A 19,674-nucleotide genomic window follows, 5' to 3' on the forward strand; every position below is an offset into this window, starting at 1 on the left:
GTCTATAATAATGTTTTAATGAGTATAAGCCGAAAATCACCTGACTGATATTTGGGTTCAGATATATAAAGTTGGCCATGTAGATGCTAAAATGTTAATTAAAGCAGGGTCTTGATGGAGTTGGAAAGAACAGTTCAGCATGGATACTGGGAAAGATGAGCATTTACTATGTTCTTTAACAGGTAACAAAAGTTGTATTTTTTTAATTTATTTAAAAGATTTCCTAATGATTACTCTTACTCCAGCATCCCCAAGGCCTAAGAACTCTTTATCAACAAAATTTCCATTTTCAAAATAATGAGTTCAATATAAAGTGATTAAACTGTTTCAAGTATTATTTATTTTTAGCAAACCTAAATTGTATCTTTAAAAAAATATAAAACTAAAAAGTGAACAATTTTTGATTGATATTGGTGAATATTTATTAGCCCCCACTGACTTCCAAGGTAAAATAGCAAATTACACCCTTCCATACTAAATTTGTATGCCTCAATACATAGTTTGTCATCCTATATTTATTGGTAACTTCATTTTATTGTATCACAGTACATTTTCACAAATTTATGCCACCACACATATCTAGTTAATCAAAGAATGCTCCTGGTGTGACTTGGCATCCAAAGGGCGGGCGAAGCACATCATCTGGCAGTTTGCGTTTAACATCTGCTAATTATTTGCAAATTAATTTAGTCTTGTTGACTCACTGCATAAATCTATGCTACCATGGAAGAAGGAATTGACCTAGTAACTAGCCTATTAGCATCTTATTTATAAAGTTTTTGTACTCTTAGTGACATATCCTGGGCTCGTCCTACACATCTAACTGTGTAAAATTAAAATTATCACATTCTCATTTCTTGGAAATATTTAGTTGCAGAGAAAAAAAATAAATTTACTAGGATTTTTCTCAGATTTCTTGGTAATGTGACTTCTACAGCAATTTCAATACAGTTTCTGCATGGCCAATTAATGCTAAAGTCGTCGGCTTGAAGAAAGCATCTTAACTTTATCTTCGTCTGCCTAGGTAATTAAGAAAAGTAATCTACACACAAAATGTGTACAATGCAGTAATCAAAAGAAACCACAATTTGTGTGAATAAAGTAAATTTATTGGAATTGGCTCCCTAAAATCTTTATGAAAGCAACATGTCATTTAGGAAGATCAATATACCAACTGCTTTCCTCTTTTTTCTTATATGAAGAGGTGCCAGCTCCCATGATTAATGGCTATGGTAATACAATGAATGAAAGGTTACCTAGCTCGAGGGAAAAAGGGTTAGAAGGTTTGCATGAAAACATAGAATTATGTGAGTTGGATGTTATGTGAGTATCTGTTGTGTTGGGAACTATAATACTTTACTTGAAGGAATTTGGTGACCTTCCAAAAGAATGCAAATCATTGCACAATAGAATAATTTATTAAACATCTAATATGCCATTTATTCCAATTTAGGTGAACCCTTAAAGCCAAGTGTGGGATTCTCCACTCTCCTGTTAAACTTGGTCAAAAGCATTAAAGGAACCTTAACATATTGGGCCCGATTTATTAAAGCTCTCCAAGACTAGAGAAGATAGAATATCATCTTAGAACCTGGTTGCTCTAGGAATAGGGGAGAAAATCTGGAATAGATTTCTTGGATAGCTTTATTAAATCAGGACCATTTCAAGTATTTAAGGGGCTAAATGTTACATGTGTCACGTACAAGCTGTGCCATAACCCTTGTACAGCAAACACTGCCGAAGAAATGCAGATGATGAGACCATACACCTACGAATTAGGGGGAAGTAAAGTGACAACTGAAGTGTGCTGAATCAATTCTTCCACTTATGCGCAATTTGGTGGCCTTTTTTTATATCCTTTTCAAGTGATGCTACTTACAGTCCATGTCAGGTCCCAACATCTTTTATATGTTATTGCAAGTTGACCCAGTAGAGGCAATACAAATAATCCCCGAGTTAAGGACATCCGACATACGGACGACTCCTAGATACAAACGGGGCTTCCCTGCTCACTCGTGTGCAGGAGAGAGGCTTGATGGGGGGGGGGGGGGGGGTAGTTTGCATGACTAAACAAATGTTTTGCTACGGTTGTGGGTGATCTTAAGGACTGAGCTCTTCTGCAACATCTTGTAACTTTTTAATGACCAAGACAAACTCTGCAGTTGTTTCTTTTTTGCATATCAAAGCACAGCTTGTTCCAGAATGTAATGAATGTCTGTGCTCCATAAACAGTTTTTTTTTGCTTTGTTTGTGATTACCTATAGAGTAACTGACACCATGCTGCATAATAATATGTTGCAACAAACATCTTTCCTAAGTGCATTTAATAAAATAATGTACCCTTTCCGACTTACATACAAATTCAACTTAAGAACAAACCTACAGTCCCTATTTCATATGTAACCCGGGGACTACCTATAGTTTGAAAAAGCCAACAGCAGGCCCCTAGTATACAGAACACTCTGTTCTAGCTACTAGACATTGTTATGCTGTATATCACTTTGAAAACAACAAGGGGCAAAGGTGATGTAGTGATGCTATAGACCTGGTTTTGAGAACTTTATGTCAACAGCATTTTGATAGGGTGGCAGATGAAATGCATTCTCTGGGTTTTGTGATTTGGGGAGGGGATATTAAAAAATAACTTATTACTGTGACCTGCATAGCAAAGAACATGTTTGCTTTAAAGAAAAGATCCACTTTTAAACAAAGTGTACTTATTCTTTTTGATCCCTCTTAAAAACCAAGTAAAACTACTTCCTAAAGGCACCCCAAAAAATTGCATTTAATCCTTGCAGAGTAGGGTAAGGGTAACTTTGGATTTCCATTGGAGTTCAGCTTTGCCATCAAATATGCATAGAAATGGGTTTTCTTACAGCAAAGGGAAAGAACAATGCACAGCTTACTATTTCATTCACTTAGCAGACATTTTTTATGTCTGCTTAGATAGGTGATAGGTGGTAAAATGTGATTAGTTGGTATTGGTTACTACAAACTATTTTCTAATTTGGCTGTCTTAAATATTCTAAATAATAGATTAAATTATCTTTAAAATCTTCGAAACATTACTCAGATTTGCATTATCTGCCATCTAGACCTTTGACCTGCCTTCATAAGCTCATATATAATAAATCTGAAGATCTATTAGTATCATAAATCATGTTTTTCCCTTCATTAAAAAATGCATGCAATTTTCCTGGAAAGTGCCGAAAACCCACTTTTTAACAGCAGCGTAGGTCAGATGGTCATTAAAATAATAGCTGCTTCAGTGTCAAGATTTTCAAAATTTGATTACATATTAAAGTCACCCTTTGCTACCATGGAATTGTGGTTCAGTGCTATCGAAGAAATGACTGGCTTTGATACCCAGAGTTTTGACAAAGCCTGAATATAACTCAGTTTGAGTCAGTCTTGTGCCATTTGCAGTTAGCAATTTTTCGCTCCATGTAATAGCGTTCTGTGTCACAGTCAGTTTAAAAAAAAAGTCAGACAAATGGAACATCTGATGAGATGTGACAAAATGGATTCTGAAGGGTTTTGGTTGCAATATTTATTTAATTCTAAAGTTACCTTATATAACTAACAGATTATGGAACAGTTTGGAAAATGCAACCTTCTAGATATGGACATATTTTTGCAGAGTACAAGCTAAAATGATTTACCATAATCAAATCAGTTTAATATGAAGTCTATTAAAAGTGAAAGGCTCAAAATCTGCCAGTATCACAGAAGAAAAAATTAGAATTCACTGCTTTCTGCAAAATGAGCATCTCAATCCCTGTCCATCAAATTCAGATGACTTTAAGGATCCCACAGAAAGACAATTACTGATAGAAATGTATTAAACATCTTTCTCTAATGAAGGAACAATGATGTTAAAGTAGAGTTACAGTCAATATGTGTTACACTTACCTCTACCTCACTAAAGCGCAGGCGCCTCTCTCCTGTGCATGTGGACAGTTCTGACTCTAGGCATGCCTCCGCTCCCAAGTTTCGCTCATCCCATCGGCCAATCAGGTAATAGCCCCTAGCCTCAAGAAAATCCCTAGCTATTTTGCTAGCTCAGACACAGCATTCAGTGTTGGTGCAACATGTCTCCACTAGTGCCAAGCCCCCTTGCTCTGCTGAGCAGTTTCTGTACACCTGTTGGCTAATTCAGTGTTTCCCCTGTTCAGCTCCAATGTTAATCCCTTGTTGCCCAGTTTGCTGTTTGCAAGCTAATTTTCTTGAGCTGTTCCAGTGTTCCTCTGGTTATCCCTGTATCACCTGTGCCTTCTGTTGCTTCCAGTGTCTCCTGTATTCCCTGTGTCTGCAGTGGCCCCTGTGTCACTGGTATCTATTTCCAGGATCCCTGGTATTTGACCCCTGGCTTGTGACCTGACCTCTCTTGTTTGCTGCCTGCCTTGACCCGGGCCTTCCTTGACAATTTTTCTGCCTTGTGATTTGGTACTGTGTATCATCCTGCTCACCTTGATGTGCCCAGGGACCGCAACCTGGCAGTACCCATCATTGCAAAATGCCCACCACTGGAGGCTCTGGAAAAGACCTTGTTACTGCTTAGACTCTGTGGCTTGGCCTTTCTCAAGGCTAACACCATTTCTGTGGTAGCGCTCCCTAGTGGCCCTATCTCCCAAACCGTGACAATATGGTCACAAGAGATGAAGATGTAGACATTGTTCTTTTACATAGTTCCTCAGGAATGTGCCACTGTACCCATTATTCCTCCCATTTGAACGTTTACTTCCTTTTACAGAGTGATAAACTTGTATCATTGCCATGACTGCCTTAAATCCCACTGGGCCCACTCGAATAACAGTAGGATGTTGAGATGTCGTCAGTATCATGGCCATCAGTCACAGGCAATTATGCCCCTAGCTTGCCATTCAGCTACTAGCCACATGTATCCCCTGCTACTGCCTTCCTTAAAAAAAGCTTTAAGCAGGTTTATAAGCTGTGGGTATGCAGCAGCTCATACATTACATAGAAATGTGATGCCGAAGCCCTCTCAACCATAACTGGTAGGTTCCGGAAGAGGGCACATACAAACTAAAATACATTAATAGCAAAGAAGGGCTGATAAGACAACTCAAAATCTAATTTTCTTATTCTAAAAGCAGCCAAATTACCATTAGTGGAGAGGTACTACATACACACATTCCCACTGAAGTTTCTTGTACACATAAAGCTCTTTGTCCCTGTAAAAAGTAAAACATAAACTCAGCTGTTAAACCTACAAAAAAATACGTCTAACAGTTAGGGTCCAGGTAAGTGAAAATCTAACAACATTTCCAATGTGTATAAGTGAATTCCTGCAGCCAGCTAGAAGAGAGATAATGATAGTTCACTCTGCCCTAATAGACCTTAGAAGTAGAAACAGGACCAAATGTACACACTGCTTTTTGTTTGGGGTTCAATGTTTATACAAGGCAACTTTCTCTACAAATTCTTAGGATGCTTTCAGACTTGCAGTCTTAATGAAGAGTTATTAGCCACCCCAGGGTGCACAGTGAACTGCTGCTATGCACCCGCAACAGGAAACCACACTACATGTCAAAGCCCCTGCATTTGTGGTGTTGGTGCAGTTCTTCCTCCAAAGGAGAAAAAGCAATTGTATGGCCAGAAGCAACATATTGCTTCAGCCCCACCCTAAACACAAATGTAACTGCATGCGAAGGCGGGCAAAAAATGGTTTCCATAAATTTTGGCAGTTGGGTTGGCTGAGCCATAATATACCAGGTAATTACCAGGTATAGTAGGGCTCAGTCAATTTGGCCACTGATGACGATAGCTGTCATCGTCCAGCTTCAAAATTGGCTTAGTCTTACTGTATTGGTCATTGACAGGTGTATATCAGATTGGAACTTTGGTTGCTCAATTTTCAAGTTCTGATTTGAAGTCAGATTAGCTCCGATTAGAGTCAGAATTGACTCTAATTGGAAGTATCAGACCCCACTAATGGAGAGGGTTTGTGTTGTTGAAATGTCTTATAGATACAGTTGTGCTTTGGATAGAATTGGTGCAATGAATTATGGAGGTCCACTATACTCCTGACCTTTCCACTTGGCTCACTGGGCTGTGCAACACTTTTACTTGACTCCTGCACTTTGCACATTAGTACTCTCTATGGTATATACTCAATACGCCTGTACACTAGCTGTTGCCACAAGTAATGTAGACTTTACATAAAGTAGGCTCTTGTTCAGCTTACCTTTCTCTCTTCAATGGCATGGTGCATGTCAGATAAATCTATCTTCAAAAAATGCCCATGTAAAAAGGTTGGTTACACCTGTTTTAGATCAATTTAAGGTTATAGTAAATGCTAAACTTTACCTTCCCTATGGGATTAGTATTATACTTATAATTGCAGTTTTTTCAGAAATCAAACATTCAATTCCTGTGAAAAGGTTTTGGGAATCTTTTATATATTTTCTCTGCAGTGTCCTATTAACACAAAAGCTAACACAAAAAGGCAGTAACCTCCACCGCTTCCTTACTGGTGCAACAGAATGGACACTAATTAATTCAACCAATGTATTCTGCTGTCTACATGTAGAATTGTACAGACTTGGGATGACAAGCCAGAGATTAATGACATTCATGAAGTGTATCTGGTGGGATCTCTACCCCACAGTGCAGAGACAAAGAGTTGGTGCTTTCAGTCATAAGGACAATGTTTCACAAGATCTCAAGTGGGAGCCCCAATACATTCCAGTAATGAGACAATCCATCATCCGAGGGTCTGCAGGGTTTAAGGCTAGGATTCAGGACGTCTCCTTTATTGTGCCAGCTCAGGCAATGGAGTTGGTTTAGTGACCTAGGACAGTCAATTAATCTTTATCATTAAAGTGAAAACAAAGTGGAAAAAACGTAACATTGGATGATTTCCCTCCTGGAAACTCATGAATCACTTTTACAAAGAAGTATTACCTTATATCCTATTTTTATCAAATGTCTAAATTACACACAATTCATCACTTTCTGAATTTTACCCTGGAAAAATGCTGCGACTTCAGAAATTGGCATCGGGCTCAGAGGCTTTAGCTACAATATTTCAATTTCACTTTGCTTTACAGTATGACTGAACAGACAAGATACTAAATAGATTGAGAAGAATGGGAAACTGCTATGGCCTTAAATTGTACAGAACCGGTCAATAATGTAGAGGATTACTTTATTTTCTCAATCTCCTTAGTAAAATATTTACGTTTGCAACCAAATAACAGCCAAATTTATTTTTTTTCACTATGATTCAAATAGAAGGAAAAAAGAGTAAAGGATAAGAGACTCCATCATTTTTATTTTTTTCAGATTTCCAAAATAGAAGACTTCACATTACATCCTCCTCAAGAGACGAGGCATAAATCAAGGGAAATCATGTGATTTGTATTCATAAACATGTATAAATAGATAAATATTAAAAATGGAGATTGGGACCCTTACTCAAGTCTACTAATGCAGAACTATCACTGCTTTTTGTATCATAATATTTTACCTATATCATGTCCCAATTACCATACAAGAGGTATAAACAACTTTTGTTTAAATATAGCACTCCTAAAACTACATTAAAGCAGAACACCATACCAAATGTTTCTTTGTGTTATAACCTCTAGTTAGCCATTCATTAATCAGCCATTGGAATGAGGGTTTGCAACAGACTTTAATTGCAGCAAGCAAATAAGCTTAAACTTTGGAATTTATTTTTTCAGAGCTGTAAACAGTGGTCATATATTTCTGATAAGAGTTCATTGAAATTTAGATCTGACCTTGCATCAGAAATCAAAATGTGAAAACAGATATAACTGTCATAGGATGCTGTCATCGTCTGGAAGATGGATGGCTGGGCCATACTATTGACTGGTATAGTGCAAAAAATACCAATTGCTGCTTAAAAATTCAAAATATTCACATATTTCTTGATTATTCCAGCCAGATTCTATGCAAGTCAGAATTTTTCTGTTCTGGGTACCTCTAGTGGTATTTTTTGAAGCAGAAGCTTTGAAAAATTACCAAAACGTGTGAATCACCTACACATACAGAAATACATTTCAGGGATAAAGGGCACAACAATCAACATAATATGTGTTGGTAATGCAACAGCATCCAATAAGGCAATATGGGAGGGGAAGGATTAAACCCCTATAATATTTTTTGCTTTGAATGTATTGGGAGATTTCCCTTTAGTAAATGAAAGGAAATCTTCCTAAACTAAACCAGAACTTTATCCCAGAGAATTGTCCTAGGAACAGGTATCCCCATTGGATGATTTTCTCTTACTACTTTTTGTGTGACAATAGTCAACAATTCCCAGCCTTGGACAGGATTTAAAAACTGTTCCCCAAGATTGTTATGTGATGAATTAGTTTTAACCTCCCTAGCGTTCTAATTCCATTCAAATTTCCACGTTACATTTTTTTTGTTGCATGGAAATGTATTTTGCATTGTAGGCTATAATTTTTGGGCATAACTCACTGAAAAATGTTCATAATTTATTAAATGTAATCAATTTAATAATAAAATATAACAAAAATAGGTAAACATGTAATGTAAGTGTACAGTAGCATGTATAATATATATAAAATTTAATTATATATATATTATATGAAGATTTCTTTGTATTGGACTCAATACAGCTATTTTGTATTGAATCCAATACAAAATGTTTTGAATTTCCTGCGGATCTGCCCACACCGACGCATGCACCCACATCATCGGGAAACCCCGGAGATCATCTCTGCATTGTCACCAGGACCTGCGGAGGAGCAGGAGAGCAGAGCAAGGTAAGTGTTTTGTTTTTTTTTTGGTTAAAGCTACCCTGAGTGTGATTTAGGATTAGCGCTATTTGCAGGTAAAAGCCACCCCGAGTCACACTTGGGATTATTGGGGTTAATTAGGCGGGAGGCATTAAATGAGGAGGCAATAAAGACATATCACTACATTTTTTCACATGATATAAAATGTTGGTTAACCCTTTTGTATAATAAAACTTTTTTTATATAATTTCTTTTTATACTGCCGTGGCAGTAAAGTCTAAATGGGAAACCTGCAGCCTACTGGGATGGGTTGTGATTGACACATTTTGTTTTACGAAAGTGCATCCCCTGATCATGCACCTGGACAGTGTGAGATAGGGTGTCATAAGAAGTACAACCCAGAAGAAAATGGCAGCTCCCAGGTTAGGAACATGGGACAGCGCAGGACCAACTCTACTAGGATCGTGAAGGGATTAAGAGCTTTCCACCTATAAAGTTAAGTGTTCTGCTTTAAGGAGAAAAAAGCTTTCATCCATTCTGCAGCACTAAAACCTCTTTCATGACGTGTTAAATGGTTTTCCATGCAATATTTAATAAAACCCTTTATTGCTTCGTTAATAAGCAGTTTATAATAGCAGGCAGTATTCTAAGTTGCAAAGCCCAATATTATTCACAAGAGGGCAGCATCATCTTCTCTTCTGTATTGTGAGTAGGGATTTTAGGGAACATGATCAATTACCCAAGGACACAATAATGCAAAGTCATGTTGGAAGTTTTTTACCCTGAACCAATGGTAACAGTTTAAATTCTTCAGGTAAACAAAGGATAAAGTTGCTCTAAAATGAAAATTGTATAAAAGCCAAAAAAACATGTTTAATATTTCTATGGGGCCAAATTCTAAACCAACATTTTCCCTACACAAAACATTGAACTTGTAACTTAGCAGGTTTCACTGTACTGCAGTTCACACATTGTCTAAAAGTCTGAACTGTCACAGGCCGGACTGTTAAAGTATCACACTGTTAAGCATGTAAGCATTTCACCATACTCTTGGTAGACCAAATGTCACATTCACTTGAAGTTTCAGAAGATGTGCCGGTTATCTGTTTGTTCTATTAAAAAGCAAGCAAATTCACTTTTTAAACATTAATAAACATTAAATCCTCAGCACTACAAAACTCTATAATATACCTGCTGAGTTTTTACTTTATTCTAACCAGCATGCTATCAGTTCAACCACTTAAAATGCAGACATTTTGAGACAGACACATTAGCAGAGAAATACAGCATAGCTTTTGGACTACTCCAATTAAATTAGCTTTATCGTTTTCAAAATAAAACTGCAGAGAAAGACTTACATAGGCCAGCCATGCATTTTCCAAGAAAAAAAAAATGGCAGCCTATGGGTTTTTGCATGGATCCCATTTCAATGCACATTGGCATTGACGACACAGCCTATAAAAAGGCCTGTTTAGCATATTACCTTTACTGAAAATATATCCTGCTTCCACCAGCATTGCCTATAACCTCCTGATTTTTTTTTCACATATTGTTCTGCTTTGAATAGGTGGATCCTGTCCACCAACATGGGTTGGCATTTGGAGGACTCTACATTTTCTGAATTCGCAGCTGGGAGTAACATTAATTACAGCAATGCGGAACAGGAATATAGAATTGAGAGCCTCAGGCCATGCTGTCTGAAACAGAATGTCTCTTTTAATAAAATACAGACCATTATAATGGCATTTTTATAGGCTGTATGAACATGTACAAATGCATGAGTCAGTGAAGTACATTTATTGTTACATTTTTCTTATGCAATGCCATGACCACTGATAACAGAACAAATATAAATGCCATTTTATGCATCCACAAAGCAGTCTCATTTGGAGAATGTCAGTATAACTGTATACAATAAATCAATACAATGAATTGTTTTTTGGGTAGAAGGTAACACAAGACACAGAGTCAACATGGGTCACAAATAAATACTTTTGAAGGATGTGAGTAGAATACTGGACTAACGCCTATAAGGGTTGCAAATAAATATGGGAGGGACTGAGTAGAATACTGGACACAAGCCTTGCAGGGTCCCAATTAATATTTTTGAAAAGAGAGACTTTCTTGTTGCCAAAAGAACCTTCTCGATTCTCCCCCCTTATGTTTCCATTGGAATATGGGAGAAAAAAAAAATAACAGAATATTAATGGCTCTATGAGCAACAATTGCTTTTCCTTATGTCTTCCAAGAATAAAAAATTGTTAATAAGATTTGTGACGATCCTTTACAGTTGCTTATTGTGCAGTATATATAAAGGCAGATGTTTTTATTAAGAAGAAATCTTAGGTTGTCTAATAATGAAAACCTGTTGAATTTATTTTCATAAAAATAAATATCATTGACTATTTAGTATGGCTTACAAGCAAACTTTCACTTTGACCTAAGTCCTATCCTCGGAGGAGGCAGTCGAGCAAGCAAAGGGGAGAAGAAGTGATTAACTCCCTATTAGAGTTCCAGATAAAAGGAACAATGGGTTTCATTTCTTCCACCCACTATCCCAAACTAAAAAATTGACTGGACATTAAGTTCAATTCCACCTCCACAACTGTCATGGCCACCATCCCTGAGGTCTAAATTGTAGTGCAATACCCTCCTTCATTACACTTTGTAAAATGAAACTTGCTAATGCCACATAAACTGTATTTCAATGTTATAAAAATAAAGGAGTACTCACCATAGTCACTGTCATAAAACACTATGAATTTTTGCCATCGAAGTTCAGTAACCAATTTTAACATGACATCGTTGAGACGAACTGATGGTCTGGCAGCCAATGTGTATTCCTCTCCATCCAGACTGGGATTAAAGTGGCAGACTGTGCGTGGAGATCCAGCAGTGTTGCGTTGTACAAAGATATGGGGTATATGCATGGCATCTGTCAACGACTGAAGGGCGTTTGCTGAGGCACAACCAGTGGATGTCACTAAGGCTAAAATCCCCTGTGTCATCAAGTCACAAGCTGAAAAACATAAACACACACAAACTAATAATAAATACTCTTACTTATATGGACTTATCATTTTTAACATACAATACTTAATTAGTCGAATCCTTCCAAACAGACCTTAGATTCCACCAAATACCTAACATTATAATAAATTAGAAGTTAATGAATACTTTATAAAAATTTAAATTGACCGATTTAGTTGCCAGCACAACCTAATACTGAATAGAACTCAGTGCCTGCAGCAGAAACCAACACTTTCAGGAATGTTGGTCTCCTGGTCCCCCAGTGGTTTTTCTTACTTGACCTCCACATAATTACCGTGTCCTCCGATGATGTGATGGTTGGCAGGAGGAACAACCTAATGCAATGGGGAACCAAGATATCAACATTCAAGGAAATACTGGTTTCTGAAAAGACTACAGCAAACAACTCCTCTATAACAAAATGATCTTTGTAATTGCTGGCAGTAGGAAAATAGAGATACTTTTGCAAAGAAAATTTGCTGTAAAAGATATACACAAGATATATAAATTCTGGATATTGGGCATTTCTGGATTGGTGGTCCAACAACTCATAAAAGAACTAAAAGAATGAGCCACAGAACTTATACTTATCAGGGTTTAGGCTAAAGCCGCCACTGCTGACTCTCTAGTTTGCTAATTTTCATTAAAACACCAAGGTGATGATGTGTGGAAACCAAAGGCAAGCAATTTGATAACAGTTTTTAACTTTTTACTGTGATTAGGGAATAGAAATCCAGACTGTTAACAGTTGATTTTATATATATTTTGCACATGCTGACTCTTTGCACCATAATTGTAATAAAACCCAATAAATGTGGTTACTAGAATAAATGGCAACTTTTTTCATATACAACAGAAAACAAATAGCTACACAAATCCTGAGAACTGATGTAACTGTACGCTTTTTAAGTCTACAGCTCTGCTCCGATAAAAATCCCCAATAAATAGAATTTTAAGAGTTTTGTATGTCTTTCTTGTAAGGATTCTCAACAATAACATAATTACATATCATAAAAAAAGCAAAATCACAAAAGCCTAACATCAAAATTGTGTTGTCATTTTTTTCTTGTGTTGTTCCCAACTTTGTCTAGAAAGATTAGCATAGTTGGCCAGGAAATACAAAATTAATAAACCTTTATCTGAAATTGCCATCATCCCCCCTGTTCCAAAACACTTCTAAAGAATATTAGTTGCCTGTTGTGAACTTAACTAATGGATATTTTTGCATGCCAAGTTATTAAAGTGATGGCACCTCATACACAGGGAACAGGGACAGTATTCGGTAGCTCAGATTCAAAATCCAAATGACCCCGTTATCAATTACCTTTTAAGTGTCCTGTAAAACTCTATGCTCTGTCTTCTAACCAAAAACACTTAAATTCAGGAGATGTTTGTGATAATAGCAAAGACAAAAAGGTTAATAGATAGCACTAACTCAAGTATACTCTAAGTGGAATGTATAATTAGAAGTCAATTTAATCTTTCAGTGAATATTTTTATAATAATGGAATGTACCCATCAGTTGAAGCTCTTGGTTTCATTATATTAATGGCATATGGAGAGGCTCCATTTCCTTCCTATTTTACACTTCCATGACACAAATCACAAATTCTCAAGATGTTTTGTAACCAAAGTGCACTTACAGATTCTAATGAACTGTCTGATTACTGATAATCCTTTCTTTGTGTTTTAATTGTTGTATGCATGTAATCTAGTTGTAGTTAGCTGTCTTGGCCAAATTATTAGATTGTGCTGTTGTGATACACCACTTTAAAAGACAATCTGGGAGCAAAAATCAAAATAAATGCATCCAGCTGACTTTAGTATCCTTTTAGGTCAGTGTGGCATCAGATTACCAATTAGGAAAATGAAACTGTCATGGCTGACCTTTTATTTGAATGTTACTTGCCTCACTTAAGTAGTAGACACTGTTATTTTTGGGCAAGCTGTAACCAGCCCACCGAGTACTAAGTGGAGAGCTTCAGGCCTATAAGGTACCTGCACCCTCTGATTCAAGCGTGACATACATTTATGTTTGTGTGTCACTAGAATGTATAAGACACTGGGCGAATGTTAAAAAAATTATTACTGAGGTGTGGTGGTGAAAGCATACATAGTGAAACATGCCTGGTGTGCAGATAATCAACTAGGGGGTAACCAAGCCCTACGTGATTTTCTGTTGCTCTTTGGACTCCAGCCCCAAGAGGATGAATCACTGTGGCTTCGGAACTCCCAGCCACTAGGAGAGATCATGGGTTCCCCATCCTCACCAGTGGGGATCTGGGTCCATGCGAGAGCTCCCACTTGAGTTGGACCCTGGCCTCCTTTGGTCTCTCTTCCACAGGAGATGCGCTTGGGTCTTGCCCCCTATAGAGAATTACCATCTGGTCCCACACTCTGTTAAGCAGTTCTGACTTGGTATTACTTCTTTTGACTGAGCAGCAAGTATAGGCAATGTGCTTTACTGAGCCATAACTTTCACACTCTCAACTCAACATAAAAAGCGCACACAATCAGGTTCTTGAAGTCAAAATGACCACATTTCCATTTGAAAGCCCAAGAAACCAACAAGTAGATATTAGGTAGATTGTGTTTTTACAAATGTAATCGACTCTCAATGGATGTTTTAGACATTTAAATTCAGTAACAATACTTTTGGTTTGGCTTAGACCCAATTTCCAATACCCTGTCTGCTAATGAACCAGTGTAAGCATTCACAACACAATGCCATGCTAGCAGGGTGTTACATTAGTTATGTGATCCTATTAACTGTCTTTGTTGAAAATCAAAGCTCAATTTCATTCATTCATCTGTGCAACTGGTTTTAGTAACACAATGGGCAGTATTTTAACTTTTTTCATGATTCATAGGCGCAGAGTGGATTTCCATTGATAAATAAAAGTAGTCTATTTTTAAAGATCAGATTTTGAATAACAAAGTACATAATACCTGGGGACTGGAAGCAGTTATAAAGCATGTGAGGTTCAGTGTATTTTAGGTAAGGCTTAGTTGACATATGCTTCAGTTAGTAAATGCTGGTACAAAGAGCTAAGTTAAAGGAATTCTAATAAAGCTCCGGGCCCGCTAGTTCTTCCCCTACCCCCTCAACCCCACTCCCTCCCCCCATTTGCACAGCCTGTCTTTATTAGATGTATATAATATGTTTAGAATTATGTACAGGCTCAAATAAAGCTTTGGGCCCGAGAACTCTTTAGGATTGTATAGTTGTTGTAAAAACAGGTATTGTAATCTGTTGGGGTATGGCGGGTCATGCAAGACGTCGGAGACGGGCCATTGCCTTGCACCTCACGTCAGGCATCACACCGCAGTGTGCAGGATTGAATGTATTTATTTGCAAGTATGTTGGGGGAATGTAGTGTAGTGTGCGCTGCATCGCAATTCCATGTATGAATGTACAGATTGTATTACTTTTGTTTTTGTAATGAATAGTGTTTCTTATTCAATCAAAAAACTGCTGGTACAAAGAGCTTTGTATGTGTATACAACAAATGTGTACAAAGATTTCAGGGAGCTTTTCTCAGCTTGTTTATTGAGATAATTTGCACTCCTATCATGATATGTGTTGAGCCCTCCCAAATTGGGATTGACCATTGGTGATTCAGGCAGGTGGGTAATTCAGGAAGAGATAGGCAATGTCCCTTCGGCAATAAATGTTCTTACCTGCCTGATCACCCCCATCTTTAAAATTTTGGTGAGCTGTGCAAGCCCAACAATCCCAGCTTCACTTGCAAATGCTGGGACTGAAAGTCCCGTGTACCTGTGGGTGTTATGACACCCTGGCCAAAAAAGATGGCCAAAGATTATCTCCAAGAAAAGAAGAAGAAGGCAACCCCCTGCAAGGGAGGAGGGACAAGTGAGTATTGCAGGTTTAATTCTGCTTTACGGGCTTCATGAACACTATTTAAATGTTTCTTCTCAGACCAGCAACTACAGTTTCAGAGAACTAGGCATAAAATGTGGTTTTATGGTGTAAAAAATTTCTCAAACACAAAACTATTCTAAACTATTTGCAAGCAAAAGAATAAATTAAATATTTAGCAAATTAAAACCGAAAGGTTTGCTGTTCAAACAAGAAACAAAAGACTTTATGCTAATCTTTAGTGCCCCAATAAAGGGCATTACTGGACCATGGAATCCAAGGCCTGTGTCCAAGTTTCTTTGCCAATAACCCTGCAGTATTTATCCATCATTACGTCATCATTCATCATCATCAGTATTGCTTTTTAAAAAAAATCTATTTTTTTTTATATTTGACACATCCTTTCTCCATTCATAAAATTGTTGTTTTTTTTTTACAAAAGATAATGGAACCTAAAACCAGATCTGAGTTTCCTTCAAGCACTGAACACATTTTTGAATATGGTCTCTGGGTTAGCTGACTTTGAAGCATCTAGGCTTGTTCAATAACACAAAGAGCATATCCATTTTAGTGGTCTTTCCAGGGAAATGGTCTCTGTAGCAGAATGCACTCAAGAGATTGATTCAAGGGCAGCACTGTCCCCATTTCTCAGATGCTAATTCCTGTCTGTATCACCTAATATCCTGCTGGCATTTCACACCGCTTTGCTGAGTTGCTTGCCCAGATTTTACTCACCTGAATTTATGAGTCCCGGTTCTCATTCCTCAAAAGTAGTTGCCATTACAATGCTATTTATCTTACATCCCGCCTATGGGCTTTCTTGGACATTTACATACACTTATATAGCTGAAAGTTTCCACTTGAAATTATTCATTTGCATAGTGTCATTTTTTTACTTCCATTATCACAGAGCTAATTTAACAGCAAAGAATAACGTAATGAAAGCTTGATTGGCCAGTCACATTACACTTTCATTTTTCTTTTTAGACAGTAGGTGTATATATAGAACAATATCTATTTAATGAGGGTATGGCCAAGTAACCAGTATATCCCAAATTTTTTTTAATCTGTGTATTTTCATATAGTCCTATATTCCTGCATGTACAGGAACAAGAATAATAAAACAGGAACTTTGTTAATTTGTAAGTAATATGAGAAATGTCTAATCCCAGTGTTGTGCAAAAAATAATTATCATCAATTTGCTTTCACAATTCTTATTTTGCATTGTGGTTCTGAGGTTCTTTTTTAAGTATTTTGAATAATATTACTTAATTTTTAAGCTGTATCCATGCTTTCCTCATTCAAGTGCTATTCTTTTTCTTGATAAGCAATCCAAAAGCTTTAATACAAGTACTTGGCTATCTATGTAGCTGCAGGTACTCAGGAGCAACTCAGTCTCAAAGGTTGCAGCAGAAGAACTTGATACATGTTCTTCTTTAGTAGCTTAGTTCACCTGCCTACCTTTCTAGCAGTGACATAACAGCTTCCCCAATCTGTAATGTAATTTCTGAGTAGGCGCTCAGGAGCTTTCGGAGTGGGGTGAAGGAGTCCAAGACAATTACCATCATTTGTCCTAGGTGGCAATTAACTAACGTAATGAGGAGATTATATGTTTATAATTGACATTTTAGTATTGCTCACCAAAAAAGAATATATATATATATATATTCACACAAACAGAAAATTCAACTGAAAATACCAATATTAGATAAACAAAAATCTTGATTTATACTTGAGCTACTAGATGGCACTCTGTCCCCATGTAAAGTGTACTGAAACAGAATTTGTGAGACAGTGCTATCTATTGGTGGCTAACAATAATGCACAAATTTAGGAACAAGAGACCTATCATAACTAAGGTAAAAGTACAAAATACTTTAATCTGTTCAAGGGAGAAAAAAAGAGTCCATACAATTTATTGGCATTTATGTTGATTGCTGCTTTGAACATTAGAAGCAATAGCCACATATTGCTCCCCAGGTTTATACTTGAGTTAATGTAGTTTCCAGGTTAAAGTAGGTTTATATTAAGACTGGTTTATATACGAGCATATACCGTACGTATAAATATATATGTAAGCCCAAGTCAAAATTCCTATATGTTTACAGCATAGCAGATGCTTGGAAGAGAACTTTAAGTCTCCCCCATGTAAAATCCTTCATTATCGTGCTATTCAGCTACACAAATAACCGCAAAACAAAAACAATGTGCTTCAAAAATCTACAGTACTCTTGGCACCATGATAAATGATCCCCAAGCTGTGAATTGAATCTTACATATGTAAACAATGTTATATCCACTGTTTGCAAGTATATTCTATAAATCAAATATTTAAAAGACAAACTCTGACTCTGCATAATAATTACAGGCACTACAAACACAGACTTTCAATTATGCTTCAAAAACAATTTCGGAAACCGTATTTATCTACTTCTGTAATCCTTCTATTCAGGGCTTTGCCGTAGTACTTTGTTTTGTATGTGCGCCGAGAACATTTCTCTGTTCTCAAAAATATCTCTGTACAGGCACACGGCAAACAAATTATCTAACTTTATTCTACATTAATTATGCTAATAGAAGATTGGTTCATAAATCTGGCCCTTATGAATGAGTCTCAAAGTATTACACTATCATCAGGGACATTCTGCTTTCGGAACAGATAGCTAGACTGTTGCCAGATAAGCCTGATCCTGTCAGATGAGTAATTCATTCAGTCACCTTGACGTGATAATAGTGTGGAGGTGGACGAGGCTATAGATATCATTTTCTTTATAAAAGAGTACCTCCTTTTGGCAAATCAATTACTCTAATGTCACATGTAAATAGATTTGTCTCAGGTATGTTCTGCAGTAAGGAAGATGAAAGCACAAGAGGTCACTTGAATAAAAAATACAAATAAAATGTAAGAAATGGCTTAGACAGTTGGCCCACCCACATTTTAAATCCGGGTAAATGCCTAGGGAGATAAAATGGAACTAAAGTTACACTTTTACAAATTTTGGATTAGACAGGGCATTAATTCACAAAGGGATAGGCAATGTCCCCTCTGCAAAAAGCATTCTTAACCGCTTGATAGCTACATGGAATTGCTGCCAAGATATTTGTCCATCCCCGTTTCCCCTGAGCTTGCTGGGGATGAATGAACTCTGGGACAGAGTTATGTCATCCTGTCCAGGCCAATCAAGATGGCTGGAGATCCCCTCTAAGAAGAGGAGGGAAGAAACTCAAAGCACCTTGCGATGAAATGGTTGACAAAACAGTTCCACTTCCAGTAGGCACCAAGTGAAGCCTTTGATCCCTTATTATTATTCCTATTACACAGTATTTACATCACATGCAGTATTTACAGCGTCAACATATTACACAGGGCTTACCTATACTTCTATATATCCCTGGTAAACTATTTCTCTTTCTTTTTGGGAACAAACAATGCAGTGCGGCAGAAGCACCCTTACCATTCTCCGATTGTCCCTTCACACCAATGTTATCACCTGTAGACTTTCTTTTGGATCCTAAGAATACCCCACTGTAGGGCAGCCAATACAGACTGTCTATGTCACCAGCTGCATGATGTAGACAGTTCCCAAAGGCTATGCACCAAAAGAAAAATCCAACAGAAAGAACCCAATAGAGAGAAGACCAGGACTAAAGGATCACAAAAAATCACAACTTAAAATCTAGGACATCCATTCCTTCTTCCAGTTGTCAGTTGTTTTATGTTCTACTTGCTCTGGACAGGATTATTGCTGTGTGTTGTATTGGAGAGATTTCCATAATTTCTTTTGAGGATTGGACATGATAGGAAATATCTTTACACATCTTTACAAAAAAACACTTTCTTTGTGCAATGAGCACAGGTGCCTACCTGTTCCTTCATTTCTTACATTAATAATAAGAAAAAACTTCCAATGGAGTCAAAGACAGAAATGAAAACAGACAGAAATGTAAATTTCCCCCCATAAAAAAAAGGATTGTCTATAGTTGGGTCAAAGAATCAGCTTTAATCCCCC

General features: G+C 37.1%; 1 protein-coding gene across 1 annotated transcript in view; it reads right to left on the reverse strand.

Moving 5' to 3' along the window:
* GRID1 (glutamate ionotropic receptor delta type subunit 1) overlaps positions 1-19,674 on the reverse strand; it is a 577,805-nt gene that overhangs the window by 394,407 nt on the left and 163,724 nt on the right. Inside the window, 1 exon segment of the mRNA XM_072424179.1 lies at positions 11,488-11,772. Coding sequence (XP_072280280.1) covers positions 11,488-11,772 — 285 coding nt within the window.

The sequence above is a fragment of the Pyxicephalus adspersus genome, chromosome 10 (assembly GCF_032062135.1).
Source record: "Pyxicephalus adspersus chromosome 10, UCB_Pads_2.0, whole genome shotgun sequence".
NCBI lineage: Eukaryota > Metazoa > Chordata > Amphibia > Anura > Pyxicephalidae > Pyxicephalus > Pyxicephalus adspersus.